The 19,812-nt window shown below is 42.4% G+C and overlaps 1 protein-coding gene across 1 annotated transcript in view; it reads left to right on the plus strand.

The window, feature by feature from the left end:
• Positions 1-17,584, plus strand: part of ENPP3 (ectonucleotide pyrophosphatase/phosphodiesterase 3) — a 44,452-nt gene extending 26,868 nt beyond the window's left edge. The window contains exons 15-25 of the mRNA XM_074144523.1: positions 1,888-2,015; positions 4,873-4,939; positions 6,081-6,168; positions 7,914-8,083; positions 8,194-8,245; positions 9,778-9,932; positions 11,528-11,660; positions 12,166-12,243; positions 14,002-14,134; positions 15,460-15,620; positions 17,415-17,584. Of these exons, the coding sequence (XP_074000624.1) occupies positions 1,888-2,015; positions 4,873-4,939; positions 6,081-6,168; positions 7,914-8,083; positions 8,194-8,245; positions 9,778-9,932; positions 11,528-11,660; positions 12,166-12,243; positions 14,002-14,134; positions 15,460-15,620; positions 17,415-17,584 (1,335 nt within the window). The remainder of the gene's footprint in view (positions 1-1,887; positions 2,016-4,872; positions 4,940-6,080; positions 6,169-7,913; positions 8,084-8,193; positions 8,246-9,777; positions 9,933-11,527; positions 11,661-12,165; positions 12,244-14,001; positions 14,135-15,459; positions 15,621-17,414) is intronic.
• The last annotated feature ends 2,228 nt before the right edge of the window (positions 17,585-19,812 follow it).

Below are 19,812 nucleotides of genomic sequence, written 5' to 3' on the forward strand. Positions count from 1 at the left end.
TCAGTGTCAAAATTTCTCCTAATATCCAATCTGAACCTCCCCTGGGGCAACTTGAGGCCGTTTCCTCTTGTCCCATCGCCTGTTCCTTGGGAGAAGACACCGACCCCCCCTGGCTACACCCTCCTTTCAGGGAGTTGTAGAGAGCGAGAAGGTCTCCCCTCAGCCTCCTTTTCTCCAGGCTGAACACCCCCAGCTCCCTCAGCCTCTCCTCACAAGACTTGTGCTCCAGACCCCTCACCAGCTCCGTTGCCCTTCTCTGGACCCGCTCCAGCCCCTCAATGTCTTTTTTTGTGGTGAGGGGCCCAAAACTGGACACTTTACTCGAGGTGGGGCCTCACCAGTGCCCAGTCCAGGGGGACCATCACTGCCCATGAACAGCCAGTTTCTAAAGGAGAATGCTGTGGGAAACTTTAAACTGCTTGTTCTCTGTGTATTGTCATGATTTCCCCTTCTTTCCTTCATTGCCAGTTTGTTTTCTATTCTGTGACTAGTCCTATCCAAAGAGTAGGCAGATGTTCTGGTACTTTTAGAATAAGTGCTCTCAGCTTGGAAAAATTCTCATCTGTCTCAGCTGGGTATATTTCTGATAAATCACCGCTAGAGGTCTTCCTTTAACCTGTTGAACAGCTCAGTTGTGCAATATTACATGTAGCTTTTGCTTGCTACATGTAGCACCACTGATGTCCAACAGGTAGTGAATGTTCCAGTTTATTTTTTTCTTGACTTTATATACATAAGAACAAGTCCTTTATTCTCCAGCATCCAAAGCAGATGTGGGAGTAGACACAGGCTGAGAGAGTAGGGGTTGTTCAGCCTGGAGAAGAGAAGACTCTAGGGAGACCTTAGAGACCCTTAGACCCTTAGAGTCCCTAAAAGGGCTCCAGGAGAGATGGGGAGGGACTCTTGATCAGGGAGTGGAGCCATAGGACGAGGGGTAGCGGTTTTAAACTGAAAGAGGGGAAATTTAGGTGAGATATTAGGAAGAAATTCTTTGCTGTGAGGGTGGTGAGACACTGGAATAGGCTGCCCAGAGAAGCTGTGGCTGCCCCATCCCTGGAGGGGTTCAAGGCCAGGCTGGATGGGGCTTTGAGCAACCTGGTCTGGTGGGAGGTGTCCCTGCCCAGGGCAGGGGGGTTGGAACTGGATGATCTTTAAAGTCCCTTCCAACCCAAACCATTCTGTGATTCTATGATCAATGGTTGGGAATAGCAGAAAGAGCTTTTTCACTGCTACGTCCCCTGCGCCATTGTACGATGTGGAGCCTGTCGAATCAAAGAGCGTTAGTGTGAGGGGAATAGCCCAATTTGCACACTTTCAACCCCAGTTGAAACTGCAACTGCTAGTAGTTACAGCGATGAGACATCTCTGCCTTACAGGAATAGCCTGTTATCGGGACGCTTTCACTTTCCTTTTCTATTCGAAAGTAGAGTTTGTGCATTTTGTTCATTTCAAGTTCTTAGAATGAGGGTATCAAGTCCCAACCCCCTGCCATGGGCAGGGACACCTCCCACCAGACCAGGTTGCTCAAAGTCCCATCCAGTCTGGCCCTGAACATGTCCAGGGATGGGGCATCCACAAGATGTCCATTAGTATGGACATGTAGACTAACCATTACTATTAAATGTCTTTCATCCTCAGGAGTACTTTTACCCCAGTATTTGTGAACTTGCGATACGTATTGTAGAAGTATATTTTCAAACAGTTCCAAAAAAAAGCCATTGCTTCTTGGGCCAAGAATGAGGTTTGCAGGTTATCCGAGAAGTTGTCTGTGAATAGCACCCTTTGTGCTTACATCCCCAACATGAAGGTGGTTGCGATAACTTTGAACGATGGGCTTATTTTTGATAATGAGCAAAACTCCTGACCGGGCTCCCTCCTCTCGCACAGTGCAAAAGGTCCCCTCAGCACTTCAAACCGTACCTTACGCCTGACTTGCCGAAACGATTCCACTATGCCAACAACATCCGCATCGATAAGGTTCATCTTCTGGTGGATCGGCAGTGGCTGGTTGTGAGGTAACGTCATTTGTGTGACTCTTTTATCTTTTTTCATCCCCTTCTCAGCCTTTTAATTTCCCTCACAGGTGCCTCGTTTCCCATTTTGCTTCAGACTTGGTACATTTCCATGCTCGTTACATTTAAAATCTTTCTATAAAAAAGCAAATGTGCCTTATACATAAAGCCAAGAATGTATTATTAGTACGATTCAAATCTTAACAGTCTAACAAAAGAATCATCATTACTCCAGATGAAATTTTTAAAGAAAAAAAAAACAAACAAGGAAGAAAAAGGGAAATAAAGAAATGAATGCAGAAAAAGTCTCAAAAAACCCCTAAAGCAAAAAAAGGTACAAAGCCTTCCTAGCACTTTTCCTGGTGTTAGTTACTCCTCTACTGTCCTTCTGCATCCTAAGGTTGATGCCTTCAGCCCGGTGGGTGTGTGGACACGGCCAGTAATCGGCATTAGGAGTCCTTCCTCAGGAGGAACGTGATGTTGATGTTTCTCTTCCTCACTGTGTGGTCCAAATGGGGTTCCTTCCTACCTGTACGCTAACACTGCAGCCTGCTCATTCTCCACTGCTCTGCAAGTTAACGTTACATCTTGGTTCACGAGATATGGTGCATTCTACACGTGTTAATACTTGTTCTTTATTCTCTTTCTTACCTCTGAGTCTGGTTTTGCTGAGTTCTAGATCTGCATTTCCTTAATTGACCATCAGTGTGTTGTTTCTAGCCTTGGGGCCTCGATTCTACACAGAATAACTGGTTGTTACCGCTACCTGTCTGAAAACTACGTCTTTGCCATGCAAAGATAAGCTGACAACAAATTAGACATTCTCATTACAAAAAATTGCTGTAAGAGCTAATCAATGAAAAAAAAAATAGCTCTGAGCAAGTCAAGAGCAGTTCAGACAAGCTTTTGTCCTGAGGCTTTGAAAACTCAATATAAAGCCCGTGGTGTTAGTAGAAATACTGTATTTCCTGAGCTACAGCAGTGCAGTAGGAGAAGCATGAGCTCACTTGGAATTTCAAGGCGATTCACATAGTAGGAAACACCCGATCAGTCTATGATTTGATTGTTTGGATGCAACCAAATAATCATAGAATCATAGAATCGTCCAGGTTGGAAGAGACCCTTGGGAACATCGAGTCCAACCATCTACCCTACTCTACAAAGTTCTCCCCTATACCATATCCCCCAACACCACATCTAAACGGCTCTTAAACACATTGCCCTGGACATATAAGAAAAATCTCATATTCACCCTTTTTTTTTAAACTGTGCTCAAGCTGTGTTCTTGTGCCTCTGAAAACAGGATACATGCGCATTGAATCAGAACGGGATGAAAATCGCATTATCTTTCCATGTATCCCAGCAACGGGTAAATTTAAACAAGTGTTAGTCATTATAAGTCAGACTATTCCGACATGTTATTAATTCTATAGTCCAGATGCAGGCATCCACAGCTCTTCTTTACCCTTTAGAATCCACGGTGAAAGTCTTGTAAGGCAAAATCCCTTGCAATCTTATTTATATTGTTCCACAGAGGCGAACAGCAGAGTTCTCCCTTCATACATTTTGTATTAAAATGCAGATACCACACAATATACGTGAGGAATTCTTCCTAAACAGATTACACTTGTTCTGAAACTTGTAGCCAGGTGAAGGCCTCAGTTCAAAAATAGAAGGCCATTTTTTGCCTATTTATTTTGAAAACATTGATTCACTGTACACCCGGTAGCTATGTAGGATAATTTATTTCTGTCCATAGCAGTATCTGTTACGGGAGAAAGAAATCTTTATAAAAGTGAACGCTGGATTGCGGTGGGAGTCAGACGCAGACCAATATGATCGTGCTGATGCAGGGACTCAGACACGGACCGATATGATCGTGCTGAAGCCGTTTAATTAAAATACTTAAACCATTATATACTTTACTACAAATATGGAAAACAAATTTTGGAGATTTTCCAGATAATTTCCAAATTACGGAAAACAAAAATGTTTGGAAAACAAATCCTATGAAGAGCGGTTGAAGGAGCTGGGACTGTTTAGTATGAGGAAGAGGAGGCTGAGGGGAGACCTCATCACTCTCTACAACTACTTGAAAGGACACTGTAGAGAGGTTGGTGCTGGTCTCTTCGCACAGGTAACTAATGACAGAACGAGAGGGAATGGCTTCAAGCTGCAACAGGGTGGGTTTAGACTGAACATTAGGAAAGAATTTTTCACAGAAAGAGTGGTCGGGCATTGGAACAGGCTGCCCAGGGAGGGGGTTGAGTCACCATCCCTGGATGTGTTTAAGAGACGTTTAGATGTGGTGTTGGGGGATATGGTGTAGGGGAGAACTTTGTAGTGTAGGGTAGATGGTTGGACTCGATGATCCCAAGGGTCTCTTCCAACCTGGATGATTCTATGATTCTATGATTCTACAACGTGGGTTAGCTCCGTGTTCTGTGCTCGTTGGCTTCTAAACTTACACACACAAACTATTACTGGTTAAACACAGCTGTAACTTAGTATCTACGCTGTGTTACTGTTTATGCCAAGTCAATCTTTTACTAACACACATTCAGCATCTGTTGGGGAGTAGCGGTTTCAGTATCAGCGTGTGATTTCCTCCTTCATGTTGACCTTCAGACTGTACTAGCTCGTTCCGTATTTCGGTATCTCTTCTGTTACACAAAGTTCATAAGCTCATCAGTTCAACGTGTCCGTTGCTTTCCAAAAAGTTTCCCACACTGGATGAGGAAAAATTACTACAATATTATGCCAGAGTCAGTTCTTAAGACCTGATCCAGAGTCAGGATAACTGTTATTAAGTGGTTCTGTTTGTGCTGGTTTTATTTACACTGTGATGATTTCTCCTTAGGGACGCAGGTTACACAGGGTGTGATGGGGGTAACCATGGCTATAACAATGAATTTAAAAGTATGGAGGTAAGATGATGTCTAGTCAAGTCTTGCACCTTCTCATACAGAAAATCACAATGTGCTGGGTGAACCACCAGAATATAGAATATATGATAGTTTTAGCAGTGTGCTTTGTCTTTCCATGTCACCCAGACGTGTAGACTGTGAACACACACTGGGTCCGCACACTCGTATGGCCTCTCATTGATGTGTACGAGGCTCCTTCCTTGGGACTCTGGAGTAAAACTTGGGGCTCACCTTAACTCCGTGGAGCCAGAGAGGCTACAGTAAACCAAGGATACCATGTTTAGCTGTGGGACACTGAATTCTTTCTTTCATTCTTTCATTCTTCTACTGAAGCACTCACTGAAAAATCTCCACAGGCTCTGGGAGTTCAGTTGAGCATCTGAAAGCCTGTGGGCTCAAATAAACTAAAACTCATTGTCCCTGCTTATTTTACAAGACTTGATCATCTCGTCAGAGCAAAAAAGTCATTGGCATAAGCTGTATGTTAGTATACCCCGTATCGCAGTTTCATTTCATTTTCACTTCTGGTTACAGTGCAAATATTTTGAGGTCTTGAGCTTTTGGTTTTTTACGTACTTTCTGTGATGTGAACCTTTAGGTAAGGTCAAGCATGCCACCGCTAGTCCCGTACCCTCTGCCTAAGAATCAGGTTCTTCCAGATCTTCGCGACTGTATTAACACCCTGTGTCAATATTTTGATCGGAACGGTGCTGGGTGTTTGTATGGAAAGAAAAAGTGACTTCTAGTTACTGTACAAACCTTAATCATAGATAACCTTATGCTGGTGGCACCACGGCTGAGGAAACTTTTTTTTCTTTATGAAGGAGCAAAATGTCCTAACGACATTTTAAAATAAATTAAAAATTCCTTTTCTACTATGGGGACATAAGGATATTATTTTAGAACAGGTCATTGTCCTGTTTAGTCATGTTTCCTGTATCTCATGGCAGGCAGCCTTATAAAGCAGTAGAAACTAATGTAAGACTGACTATAAGTAGTACCAGGCTTCTGCTACAATACTGTATTTAAACTGAAAAAAGACTATATTTTGTTCCAGGGTCCCTGTCTCTGTAAAATGCAACTGAATTGCTTTTGAATTCGGGTTCCTTTAGATAACAGCTCTTGTTTTATTACCATCTAGGCTATATTCTTAGCATACGGCCCAAGCTTTAAAGAGAAAACAGAAGTGGATGCTTTTGAAAACATTGAGGTTTACAACCTGATGTGTGGTGAGTAGGAACGGTCCAGTACTTGAGGTGATAAACCAAAAGTGTTTTCAAATACCAGTGTTGTAAGGGCTAAGAGTAACTAAAAATTTAGTGAATTCATGCAGAAGCTAGGTTTTTCACACAAAACACTGAAGCCATGCTTGCTTGTACAGTGCTAAAAAATAACTGCCAGAAATTGTTCTGCTTTGAAGGATTTCTCTGATTGCGGGAGTCCAGTAAAGAATCAGAGAGAAGCTCTCCTGCCACGTGGGCTTGCTGTTGAAATAGTGCCTGGGGGATAATTTTGGGATAAGAATCCTGTAGAGAGTTACCGCTCTTGCTCATGACTTAAGATGAACCATTGCAGTCCCAGCAGTGAGCAATCAGGAAGTACGTGCCTCAGAAAACACGGACTAAAGCATCCCACAAAAATGCAGCAGGCCAGTGCGCTTCACAGTCTGCTGCGTTTGCAATCACATCTGTACTCGGCACTAAATCAGCTGATCCTATGAATGTTACGGCAATGTGTAAAGCTGTATGAAAAATACTCAAATACATCATTACCAAATCTTGATGCAATGGGAGATAGCAACAAACCTTAGAATCATCGAATTGTCTGGGTTGGAAGGGACCTTTCAGATCGTCTAGTCCAACCATCAACCCAACTCTGATAAAAACCATCACTAAACCATGTCACTAAGCACCACGTCTGCCCGGCTTTTAAATACCTCCAGGGATGGTGACTCCACCACTGCCCTGGGCAGCCCATTCCAAGGCTGAATAACCCTTTCTGTGTAAAAAATTTTCCTAATATCCAATCTGAACCTCCCCTGGGGCAACTTGAGGCCGTTTCCTCTTGTCCCATCGCCTGTTCCTTGGGAGCAGAGACCGACCCCCCCCCTGGCTACACCCTCCTTTCAGGGAGTTGTAGAGAGCGAGAAGCTCTCCCCTCAGCCTCCTTTTCTCCAGGCTGAACACCCCCAGCTCCCTCAGCCTCTCCTCACAAGACTTGTGCTCCAGACCCCTCACCAGCTCCGTTGCCCTTCTCTGGACCCGCTCCAGCCCCTCAATGTCTTTTTTTGTGGTGAGGGGCCCAAAACTGGACACAGCACTCGAGGTGGGGCCTCACCAGTGCCCAGTCCAGGGGGACCATCACCTCCCAAGTCCTACTCCCCATGCTGTTCCTGATACAGGCCAGGATGGTGTTGGCCTTCTTGGCCACCTGGGCACACCGCTGGCTCATGTTCAGCCGACAGTCGACCAACACCCCCAGGTCCTTTTCTGCCGGGCAGCTCCAGCCACTCTGCCCCGAGCCTGTAGCGCTGCGTGGGGTTGGTGTGACCCAAGTGCAGGAGCCGGCACTTGGTCTTGTTGAACCTCATCCCATTGGCCTCGGCCCATCCATCCAGCCTGTCCAGATCCCTCTGCAGAGCCTTTCTACCCTCCAGCAGGTCGACAGTCCTGCTCAGCTCGGTGTCATCTGTGAACTTACTGAGGGTGCACTCAATCCCCTCATCCAGATCACTGATAAAGATGATACCTAGAAACACCTAGGTGATACCTAGGTTTCTTCATACCTAGAAAATTGGCAGTTGATGGTAGGAGTTACGATAAGCATTTAGGTAACTGAATAAGCTATTTCTTCTATATTTAGAATGAATGCGTAGGAAATGCATAGAATTTGAAAGAGAATGTCTTTTAAAAATGCCATTTCAGTCTTAATTTAGCTTTAAAATATGTTTACAAATTTCAAAATGTTTCAACAGATTTGCTGCACATTACCCCAGCCCCAAACAACGGGACACATGGCAGCCTGAATCACCTCTTAAAAAAACCTTTTTACAGTCCTTCACATGCAAAAGAAGAGTCAGCTCCTTCTTCATGTCCAGTTTCCCATCTGATTCCCGAAAATGATCTGGGATGCAGCTGCCCGCATGTAAGTAGAGGCTCCTGGGATCTTTTAAACACCTTTATCAAGTGTGTTCTCTTTTCTTTGTTTTTTCTAAACTATGGATTCATTCTGAACCATTCTCTTATATTTTGCAGATATCGAATGTTTCGGTAGTAAATGAGAGGTTAAATCTCACCGCAGAAGAAAGTAAGTAGCGAGAAATGATAAGAACAGCAATATTTTAAAATCTATGCCTGGTTTAGATCTTATATTATTGGTTTCAGCGGGAATTGTAGCAATATGAATTACAATTTGAAGTGAAGTAGGGAAGCCAAGTCAGAAGCATAACTTTTTTTTTTTCCTTTTTTCTTCGTATTTCTTTAAAAGATGCTAATTGATACTGTTATAGCAACATTTATGCATAGGAACTGGGTCTGAATCCCATTAAAATCTTGGGAAAAACCATACAGGTTTCACTGGTCTTTGGAGAAAGCCTAAGCACTTCCAGGCCATAACTCTTGTTCCCCACCCTGTGACCATAATTCTGCCTTTCTCTGATCAAAAATCCCCACAGATATTTCTGTGTGCTTTTATATGGAAATTTTAGGAAGAATTGTAATGCTTCCTAGCCAAATAAGATGTAAATTGCACTCCACTGGCAAGACAAAATCAAAAGATTTTTATTGGTATGAACCTGCAAAGAAACCAGAATTTACAAGGTTGATATATTACTGAATTTCACTGAATTTTTTTAGAGTTGGAAGGGACCATATAGATCACCTAGTCCAACTCCCCTGCTGAAGCAGGATTGCTTAGAGAATGCTACTCAGGACTGCATCCAGGCGGGTCTTGAAAATCTCCAAAGAAGGGGACTCCACAACCTCCCTGGGCAGCCTGTTCCAGGGCTCTGGCACCCTCACCGTGAAGAAATTCTTCCTCATATTCGAGTGGAACCTCCTATGTTCCAACTTGTGCCCGTTGCCCCTTGTCCTGTCACTGGGAACCACTGAAAAGAGTCTGGCTCCCTCCTCCTTCAACCCACCCTTCAGATACTTATAAGCGTTAATAAGGTCTCCCCTCAGCCTTCTCTTCTCCAGGCTAAAGAGTCCCAGCTCTCTCAGCCTTTCCTCATCAGGGAGATGCTCCAATCCCTTAATCATCTTTGTTGCCCTTCGCTGGACTCTTTCCAGTAGTTCCCTGTCTCTCTTGAATTGGGGAGCCCAGAACTGGATGCAATACTCCAGTTGTGGCCTCACCAGTGCAGAGTAGAGGGGGAGAATGACTTCCCTCGACCTACTAGCCACACTCTTCCCTATGCAGCCCAGGATTCCGTTGGCCTTCCTGGCCACAAGAGCACACTGCTTGCTCATTGTCATTTTGCTGTCTACCAGGACTCCCAGATCTTTCTCTTCGGAGCTTGGCTCCAGCAGGTCCACCCCTAACCTGTATTGGTGCCTGACATTCTTCTTGCTCAGGTGTAGCATCTTAAACTTTTCCTTGTTGAACCTCAATTCAATTACATTGACTTATATACGTCAAAAATAACATGAAAACTATTTTCTACATTTTTTATTCCACTCAGAATCTAAGAGCTTAAAAAAAACGCATGTCCATGTTTGCCGTTGGTTTTATTTATATTTATTAATGCTTTAATTTACATTTTCCTCTGCTCTCTTAAACCTTTGTGCCATCCAAAATGTTATGGAAGAACGAATCAATAATTATTGCTTCAATTCTAGTAAAGCAGGCAAACTCGTATCACTTGCCATACGGGAGACCCAAAGTCCTGCAGAACAACAAAGTCTACTGCCTCCTTTCGCATCACCGGTACGTGAGCGGGTACAGCTATGATATCTGGATGCCACTGTGGACCGCATACACCGTGAATAAGCCTGTAAGTTATTAAATATCTGTACTATTCTTAAATACGTAATATAACGTATTGAAAATGTGGTTCATTCATCGGGAATCCCGGTTAAGGACTGGTGGATATCATGTGACCTAAGGCCCTTATGTCTGAAAAAGTGTCTCTGATATCTTTTAAGTTTCAACGATCTTAAAATATTGTTCAAAAAATTAGAATAACCATCTGTTAGAGACACAAGAGATTTTCAAAATCAGCAGCTTTTAAGCTTTTCTATGAATATCATGATCTTTTTACTCTTAACAAACTCTACAAGACAGTTTGTACTAATGCATATTTCTCTATATTCTGATTATTTGCTCTCTGTTACATTCTATAATTTATGAAAAATGTAATTATAGCTGAATGAACCTCTGAGAGTTCAAGGGCATGTGGCTCTGGAATAAATTGCTTGAATTTTCAGGGTCAGTAAAACAGTGGACATGCATGGGCTTAATTCCCCCTCTAATTTGACCCTTTTTCGAAGTTGCCCTTGAAGAAATAATTTTTATATTGATTTTTCTGTCTGAAGAGAATTGTTATTGATGTCTGCATGATTTCTTATTTCATCAGTACAAATATGGGGAAATTATTCTAACCAAATGTCAGTATTTCAGAAAGTTTTACTCCAAATTATTTATTTCATTCCATGTGGTATATATATTTTCCATTAATATACCTGACCATAATATCTCATAAAAGTAAGTAAAGAAATTAAATCAAGGAGTACAACGAGGCACAAGAAGTACATTGCAGTTCTTTATTTCTGCTCAATTTTAACCGATGAAAATAGACGATGTACTGAAAACCAATTTAAATGTTTAACTACTGTTTATAAAGGTATAAAGCGAATAAATATGTTCCGTTTTTACCAAAATGAAAATAAATTACATGTAAATGAGTATGAAAAAGAAAATGCAGTTAAACACAGAAGAGCATGTTCGGATGTTGCAGTTAATGCTATCGCAAAACTACAATAAAGGGTATAGCAAAAAAAAAAAAAAGTAAAGGTTATAGAAACAATTAGCCTCATCAGAATCACTTTTGGCCAGGTCTTAGCCAGTGTGCATGTTAACTTGTCTTAGCTGAAGTTAGGGAAACTTAGCCAATAACATGTACTGAAGTTGCTATGAATTTATTTAGCTTTAAATCTTCAACAACGCAGACTCTTATTATGGCGACAGCATCCTCAGAGATGAGGTGACAGTGTCATCTTTATACCATACTGTACTTTATATACTAGCTGCTTTCCAGGAGGATGTGACATCAAGTCTGTGTTTCCAGAAATATGTAAAAGTGACGAATGAGCCAAACTTGTCACCTGCTTTTTGCCTAGAGGTCTAACCTTATTTTGCTGCTACAATTTTATGTGCTGCATAAGGATTTCCCTGAATTACCTAAAAACAGAAGTAGAGGAAAAAACACTAAGCAGAAAACATCTGTGTCCAGTACTTTCATTGACCTGATTCACTATGAAAATAGGAGAAGATTCAATGAAGTCCGTTCTAGAAAGTTAAAACCATACAAAGCGTTGGGTTAGCCACAGCTGTGGGTGTAATATTTTCTTTTTTTTCCTTTTTCAACAGGAAAACACATCTCTTCCTCCCACTGTTTCAGACTGTCTGCGGGCTGATGTTAGAATCCCTGTTGCTCGAAGCCAAAATTGTTCCAACTACCCAGAAGGGCTGACCTTTACCCGCAGTTTCCTCTATCCTCCCAGTGAGCACGGTTCTTTTTATAGCTAGAGCTTAGAAAGTCTTAATCAGCTGGATGTGGGTTTGTGCTTAAACATAAACCCAAACACCAACACAAACTTCTGTGGATCAGCAGGTTGGGCAGAAAAAGGTTTCCAGTGTTTGTAGGCTGACCAAAAGCAGGGCTTGTATCTAAATATTTTCAGTTTAGACCATTTATGTTTTTCTTTAAAAAATGGAACAACTTGAATGTGGTGAAAACTGGGTTGGGAAGATGTAAAGGGCTGGAGTGAAGGGCTGTCCCTCATCCTCTGGATGAATGTTCATTTCCTATTGTCTAATTTGATAATTACCTTCTTGAGTAGACTGTACAAATAAATTTGGAGCTATGTTTGCAGACGGATCATACACTCATGCTCAAATATAAAATGTAATTGAATTACATGTACCTGCAACTTATAATGACATAGGAATCAAATTAGTCTGTGCGCATAGTATTTCATTAGTTTCTACTTTGTTCTTTTATATAGACTTCAATTCATCTGCTCTTGAACAGTATGATGCCTTGCTCACCAGCAATATTGTTCCCATGTATAGCGCTTTCAGAGGTAGGTTGCAAAGTTTTGATTAATTTTGATTAATTTTCTGTAACTACAGTTGTGGGTTTGATAAAGCTGTGACAAGGACTTAAAAACATTAATGCGTGGCCTGCAGTGTATCCAGATCTTGTGCAAATATATTTAAAACTTTTAAAAAGTATATGTGTGAAATTTTAAATCACAGATAAGTTATCTTTTTTTTCTGTGTATAGTCTTGTCTGACATCTGCTTAGGTGTACCTGCTCACTTTTGAATTTTCTCTTCACCTCCTGTGTCCTGTCCTAACAAGAAATGCTGACTATGAAACTCATGAAAATATCCCCTTGGGGAAATGCTCAAGGTGAATGAAAATGGCACTTTTTCTTTCCTTTTGCAAGGTCTCAAGAGAGGACAGGATGAAGTTTTACAAACAATGCCCTGATACAGTGCCTGTTTCATCAAGCAGGAGCTCGAACCAGACAATACTGATCTCGGAATATTTACTTCAGGCAGATGTTTCTGTGATACAAGTGCAGCGAGCTGCTCTCCTGCTTTCAGCTGAGATAGAGTAGATTTTGTTTCTAGTGGTTGCTGTGTTTTCAGATTTGATATGAAAGGAACGTCAATAACGCGTACTGGTTTAGTTGTTGCTGAGTGATGTTTATACCAGCCAAGGTCTTTTTTCAGTTTCCCATAGAAGCTGAGGAGGAGCCTAGACTGACCGATGGAATGGCCAATGGAATATTCCGTGCCATAGACGTCCTGCTCAGTCTCTAAATGGGGGTTGGCTGGGTTGGGGAGGAATCCACGATCTCTGCTCAAGTCGAGCTGGGCAACTCCCTCTTCTCCCTACCCTTCTGGGGGTGAAGGGGGAGTGAGCCATTGACAGAACGAGAGGGAATGGCTTCAAGCTCCAGCAGGGTGGGTTTAGACTGAACACTAGGAAAGAATTTTTCACAGAAAGAGTGGTCGGGCATTGGAACAGGCTGCCCAGGGAGGGGGTTGAGTCACCATCCCTGGATGTGTTTAAGAGACGTTTAGATGTGGTGTTGGGGGATATCATATAGGGGAGAACTTTGTAGAGTTGGGTAGATGGTTGGACTCGATGATCCCAAGGGTCTCTTCCAACCTGGATGATTCTATGATTCTATGATCAGCTGCATGGTCCTGGTTGCTGGCTGGGGTTAAACCACAACAGCTACTTTAACTCTTTCCATGCAGCCTGACTCACATTTGTTCATAAACACTGATAAGAAATTTTCTACAACTGCACATTGTCCTCTTAGGCTTCGGCGCATTTTAGGTAGAAAGAAGAAAAAGCTGGAGGAAAAGTGATGATTTAACTACCTTTCTAACTTATCCCGATCTCATTCATTCATTCACCCATGTCATATGAAAGACAAGAGACCCAGAAAACCTAAGTGGCTCCAATCTTCCAAGTAAATCAAAGACATTGTGAAAAATCCAGTTTTCCAAGGAAAACTCTACAAGAGATTTAAACTTACAAGAAGTACCCTAGACCATAAGAAAGAGGCAAATCAATAGGAGGTGCCCTCAACCCCCTAAACCCATCTGTGGTTTTTTTTTTTTTTTTTTGCCATGATAGCTCTAAATATTCAAATAGTCTCATTATCTTCTATCCAACGAATTGTATTTTCTCTAATAGCATGTGTGAAATAAGCCAAATTACCTGGTGATATTTGACACTAGTTCCGCAGAGTTGGACTAACTCTCAGGTGGTAACTTCAAGTTTGTGTTAAATACGCTTATATTTTCTTTTAATGACAGATATATGGGACTATTTCCATAATGTGCTTCTTCAGGAGTACACTAGAGAAAGGAATGGAGTAAATGTTGTCAGTGGACCAGTGTTTGATTACAATTACGATGGCCATTTTGATACGCTTGATGAAATTAAGCAGTAAGTACGTGGAAGAGCCAGAAGTCAAACTCCGGATTATTTCCCGCTGCATTTCCAAGCAAACTCATTTCTATTCATAAAGAACATGAAACAAGTATCTTCACTCAGTCGTGTAACTGGGAATGTCAAATGTCACGTTCCCGAGTGGCATCTTTGCACAGCTGTGGCTTACGCAGGTCGCTTGAAGGTCTGACGAGTTCTAGGTACATTTTAGTGAGCTCTGATAGCACAACAAAATACATTTTAAAATTCATCTGTTTGTAGAAACAGGTATAAGAGAAGACTTACATAAAAAAAAATTTCTATAAAAGAGAAATATAAAAGATAAAGTCCAATGACTTATGTTAGTGAATGAGGACAGAAGGAGGAAAAAAACCAGAATGAGAACAAACAACTTAACTTTTTCCAAATATAGGGAAGAATGCCTTGTGTCAGTAAAAAACACTTTAGTTGAAAAGTGCTGGGAAATCCACACAGCTGAATCTGTCACTGGAGATGTTTTATTCAAGGCTAGACTTCATACCACATCTGTCAGAAATGTTTTGAGAATGGGAAAATCGGCTCTGCCACGAAGTAGGAGGGTGGAAGGGAGGAGAAACTAGAACTTCCTTCCAAGCACATGCTGTAATACCCGGTCGACCACATAATGTTGTCTACAGTTTGGAATAAGCATGTTTTATTCAGCGTGGTTAGTCATTCCTATGAACCCATATAATGATTTCAGTGATGGTGTTTGGTCGGACACTGAAGACGTACAGCAAATTTGGGAAGCGTTCAGCTCCTCAGAAGTTTATACACAAAAGCGGCCATGTTGACAGAATAGCCAGAAAAAGGAGGCAAAGACATCTTGAATTGGGTGTTCTAAACTGGTTTCTGTAGCACATAGCCACAAGTCATTGTTCTGGCATGTCTTGCTGGCAAGGAACCTGAGGGTAATTTTCTCGTTACTCTTCTCCAGTTCAGTTTCAAGTGGCTGAGATTCTTAATGTCATGAAGGGCAAACACGATGCTCTATCCTGCCTCTTCCAGATGTAGGGATCTCTGGCCTTGGCAAAATAGAACATTGACCACGTAAGCAATCCTGCTGGTTTCAGTGGGACTGCTTGTAGCAAAAGGACCAATCCATGCGTGTTTGGCTGCTCATGGAACAGATAGTGAGGCTGCCTATTCCCATCAGGTATTTATTTCAGTTATAAAATAAATAAAAGTCATACCAGAGTGGAAGATCTATGCTGAGATAAGTTCTATAAATAAATTCCCAACAGCATCAGTGGTTTTAATACTTGACTTCTAGATAAATCCCTTAATTGATGTTTGTTTTGTAGGCATGTAAACAATACGGAAATTCCTGTCCCGACCCATTACTTTGTGGTTCTGACCAGCTGCAAGAACAAGTCCTATACTCCACTGAACTGTTCGGGCTCCTTGGATGCTATGTCTTTTATCCTTCCTCATCGACCTGACAACACTGAAAGCTGCGCTGTAAGTACCGTTTCTAGGCTCCTGTGTGCCCATGAGCTTTGTGAACTGATTCCCAGTGGGCTCCGGTCATCTGGAGAATCTTGAGAAGTCTCAGTATTCAATTAATTCATTGCCCATGAGTTGAGAGTGAGCTGAGAGCTAAAGCGATGACTAGGAGAGGAAGAAGCTCCAGGAGAGGCGGCTGGAAACTAATGAATGGATAGGAACTGAGGAAAAAGAAGAAAGGAGGGTTTGATAAGAGGGCTTGGAAATGCTGTCCCCTGAGAACGGCAGCACAGCCAACAAGGTGATGAGATGGCTTTATGGAAGGCTGTGGGATAAACTTACTCCAGAGGTATTAAAAGACTTTGAGTGTTACTCCCTTCAGTGTATCTAGAATAATTCCTTCAATCCTTTGTTCCACCTTCACCAGAAATTAGACAGCAGGCATATAGATAGATGGTCCCACAGCTGAAATTCATACTTGGGTGAAATAAAATCTATGGTTACCACTAAGAGTGTAAATCTCATGTTTTGTAGCAAAAAAAAAAAAAAATTAGCTGAGTGTAACATGGATTGTTAAACCAGCTGAGTGTTCCATAAATTCTGGGATCATAGAATCATAGAATGGTTTGGGTTGGAAGGGACCTTAAAGACCATCCAGTTCCAACCTCCTGCCCTGGGCAGGGACACCTCCCACCAGACCAGGTTGCTCAAAGCCCCATCCAGCCTGGCCTTGAACCCCTCCAGGGATGGGGCAGCCACAGCTTCTCTGGGCAACCTGTTCCAGGGTCTCACCACCCTCAAAGCAAAGAATTTCTTCCTGAGATCTCATCTAAATCTCCCCTCTTTCAGTGTGAAGCAGATAGTGGTGCAGGAGGTTCCTTAGCTCAGTGTGTGTATGACAGAGTCTCCCCACAGAGAAGTTTAGCTGCGCAGACTTAAACTGGCCCTCAAAGCAATACTATTGTGTTTATTCAGTTTATTTATAACTTTGAACTCATAACTCCCATCAGGTGCAAGGAACAACTTGGGTGCGGTGTGGATAATCCCCAACTGCCCAGTCATCTCTTTGGTAGTTGGGAGCTGACTAAATAAACAAAATAAATAATTTGAATGAATTATTTTTTAGACTTTAGAAACTAAAATCTATTATTTCTAAAGTTTAGCATCAACCCCCCAAACATCATTGCATTTTGCATTCATTATGCTTTGCAGTGCTGTAAATCTCGTGAACCATTTGTGCCAGGAGCAGGTATTGGTAACCGAAAAGCAAATTACCGTCCGTTTGCAAAACGACTTGGTGGTAAAAGAATTGAGCAATAACAATTTTGATCGATTAGTGCCTACATTTCCATTGTTTTCGCTGTCTACCTAGCGATTATTATTGCTGTCTGACAATCCAGACGGAGCTGCTGTCGGGACTTTGCTCCGGTTGTTGGGTGCCTGCTGTTTCTCCAGCCTGAGCGCTGCCGCTAATTTATACTGTAACTAAAACTGTCCTTAGTTGTGTGTTTAAAATATGACTCGACTGTGCTTTGTAGTTAAACGTCACGCCTGCCGTTTCAGCATAATTCTGCTTCTCTGTTGCTCTGGAGGTGGGAGGAGGGGACGGCCATTTGATTCTCTCCAAATGAGATCCCTCAACGCAAGGCTGCAAAGATGTCGAGGGAAAAACCTGGAAGAAGTTTCACCAACTGGAGGCCTTTAGTCTGTCAAGCCAGTTCAAACACCGGTTATCACCTACCACCCCCACCAAACAACAGAGCGAGTGCCTTTTATGCATTTGAACCTTGGTCTTGTTTGCTTTGGCAGGGAGATAAGCCACCTTCCGAATGGGTTGAAGAAAGAGTTCAGGCTCATTCCGCGCGTGTCCGGGATGTGGAGCTGCTGACCGGGCTTGACTTCTACCAGGAGAGAACGGAACCCGTCTCCGAGATCCTACAGCTAAAGACGTTTTTGCCAATATTTGAGACTGAAATTAACTGAGCAGCTGTTAAAAAAGTGTCAGTGCTTGGAAGAAAGCAAATTTAAGTAAATTTAACTTTTTTCCTTGCTAAAGTATGTAAGAAACATGACTGCAGCTCTTCTGTAGGAAAACACACTTGGAGGAGCTAATTTCTTTTTTCAAATTTGTGTTCTTTGGTGGAGTGTTTTGTACCAACTGAATAAAAATAACCTAAAGTAATATAAATCATTGCTGAGCCAGGCTTTCAAAACAGAGACTATTTTATTAGTAGTGGTTTGAAAAAAAAAACCAAACCTCCAAAAGGAACATGTTTCATAGCAGAGAGACCCCAGAATTGCAAACTGTATTGAAAATGTCTCTATAATGGAGTCGGAAAGTGCAAGAGTTTGAGAGGAGCGTGTGTGGGTTTTCCCTTCTGTTTATCAGAGGGGTTATAGTTATCTAATACTCCTGTGTCCTGAAATGTTCTGAATTTCTCTTTTTCCCCTATTAATTCACGTGGAAACTGCTATGTATTTAGAAAACATACTCAGTTTATACACACTGAAAGTGTCTTCTGTCATCATCCTCTCGTGTTTTCCGCTTGGGTTTATTCATTTTATTATTATTTATAATATTCTTCATTTTATTATCATTTTATTATTCATTGACAGGACGAGGGGTAATGGCTTCAAACTGAAAGAGGGGAGATTTAGATTAGATATTGGGAAGAAATTCTTTGCTGTGAGGGTGGTGAGACCCTGGAACAGGTTGCCCAGAGAAGCTGTGGCTGCCCCATCCCTGGAGGGGTTCAAGGCCAGGCTGGATGGGGCTTTGAGCAACCTGGTCTGGTGGGAGGTGTCCCTGCCCAGGGCAGGGGGGTTGGAACTGGATGATCTTTAAGGTCCCTTCCAACCCAAACCATTCTATGATTCATTTTGCCAGTAACAAGTGAAGTGAAATTACAGTAAATGAGCTATTTTCTGTGCCCTTCAGAAATCTGAAAGCATTCTCAACATGAAGAGGTAATAGAAAAGCTCTCGCCAGAAGAATTTTGTCTGGATAATTACCTGTATTTGCAACAATTTCCAAGTGCCTGGCAATACCTAAATGTTTGTGTCTAATTTAAAACGGTTAAACCTGAGAATAGAGCGCAAAATTAGAGGTGGCACCCGAAAAATAGTCAGTGTTGCTTTCCGCAGTGAATTTATACACAGAGTCTCTCAAACTCACACTGTGCTGGACACAAGTTACTGCCGGGACAAGAAGTGGAAATTCCCGGATTCCGCTATGGCAGAGCTGTCACGCGTTAATTGAGTGTTGAGCTGAAAATGCTGCTGAGGGCAGGTATGAATAACAGCGGGGAATTGACCGTTGGGCAGATTTATAGGCACAGTGGGGGGAGTTTTAAAGAGACACGTCAACAGCATCCTGGGGTGGATCAGGACGAGTGTGGCCAGCAGGTGGAGGAAGGTCATCCTCCCCCTCTGCTCTGCCCTGGCGAGGCCACAACTGGAGCACTGTGTCCAGTTCTGGGCTCCCCAGTTCCAGAAGGACAGGGAACTGCTGGAGAGGGTACAGCAGAGGGCTACAAAGATGATGAGGGGCCTGGAGCATCTCTCTGATGAGGAAAGGCTGAGGGACTTGGGTCTCTTTAGTCTAGAGAAGACTGAGAGGGGGACCTCATCAATGCTTATAAGGGTGGGTGTCAGGAGGATGGGGTGGTGCCTGGTGACAGGACAAGAGGGAACAGGCACAAACTTGAACATGGGGAGTTCCATCTAAACATGAGGAGGAACTTCTTTCCTGAGAGGGTGGCAGAGCCCTGGAAGAGGCTGCCCAGAGAGGTGGTGGAGTCTCCGTCTCTGGAGACATTCCAAACCCGCCTGGACACATTCCTGTGCAACCTGCTCTGGGTGACCCTGCTCTGGCAGGGGGTTGGACTAGATGATCTCCAGAGGTCCCTTCCAACCCCATAGCATTCTGTGATTTTGTGAAAGATTGCTTCAATCTGTAACTAATTGTGGACTGGAGGGGATATGTCTATGTGAAAAATTAAGTTTAAAAGCCTATATAAAAGAAAAACCTAACCCAAACTGCCTCAATTAAGAATTGAATTGATTTTTCACTGCATAGTATATCGTACCCTAACTCTAGTCAATGAATCTACATAGCACATACTAATTTAGGCTAATCTAAATTAACTAGTCTAGAATCATAAAATTAATTATTTCAGACATAAGAAGAAACAAACAGTTTCTTAAGAGTA

Source organism: Numenius arquata, chromosome 2 (assembly GCF_964106895.1).
Source record: "Numenius arquata chromosome 2, bNumArq3.hap1.1, whole genome shotgun sequence".
NCBI classification, from domain to species: Eukaryota; Metazoa; Chordata; class Aves; order Charadriiformes; family Scolopacidae; genus Numenius; species Numenius arquata.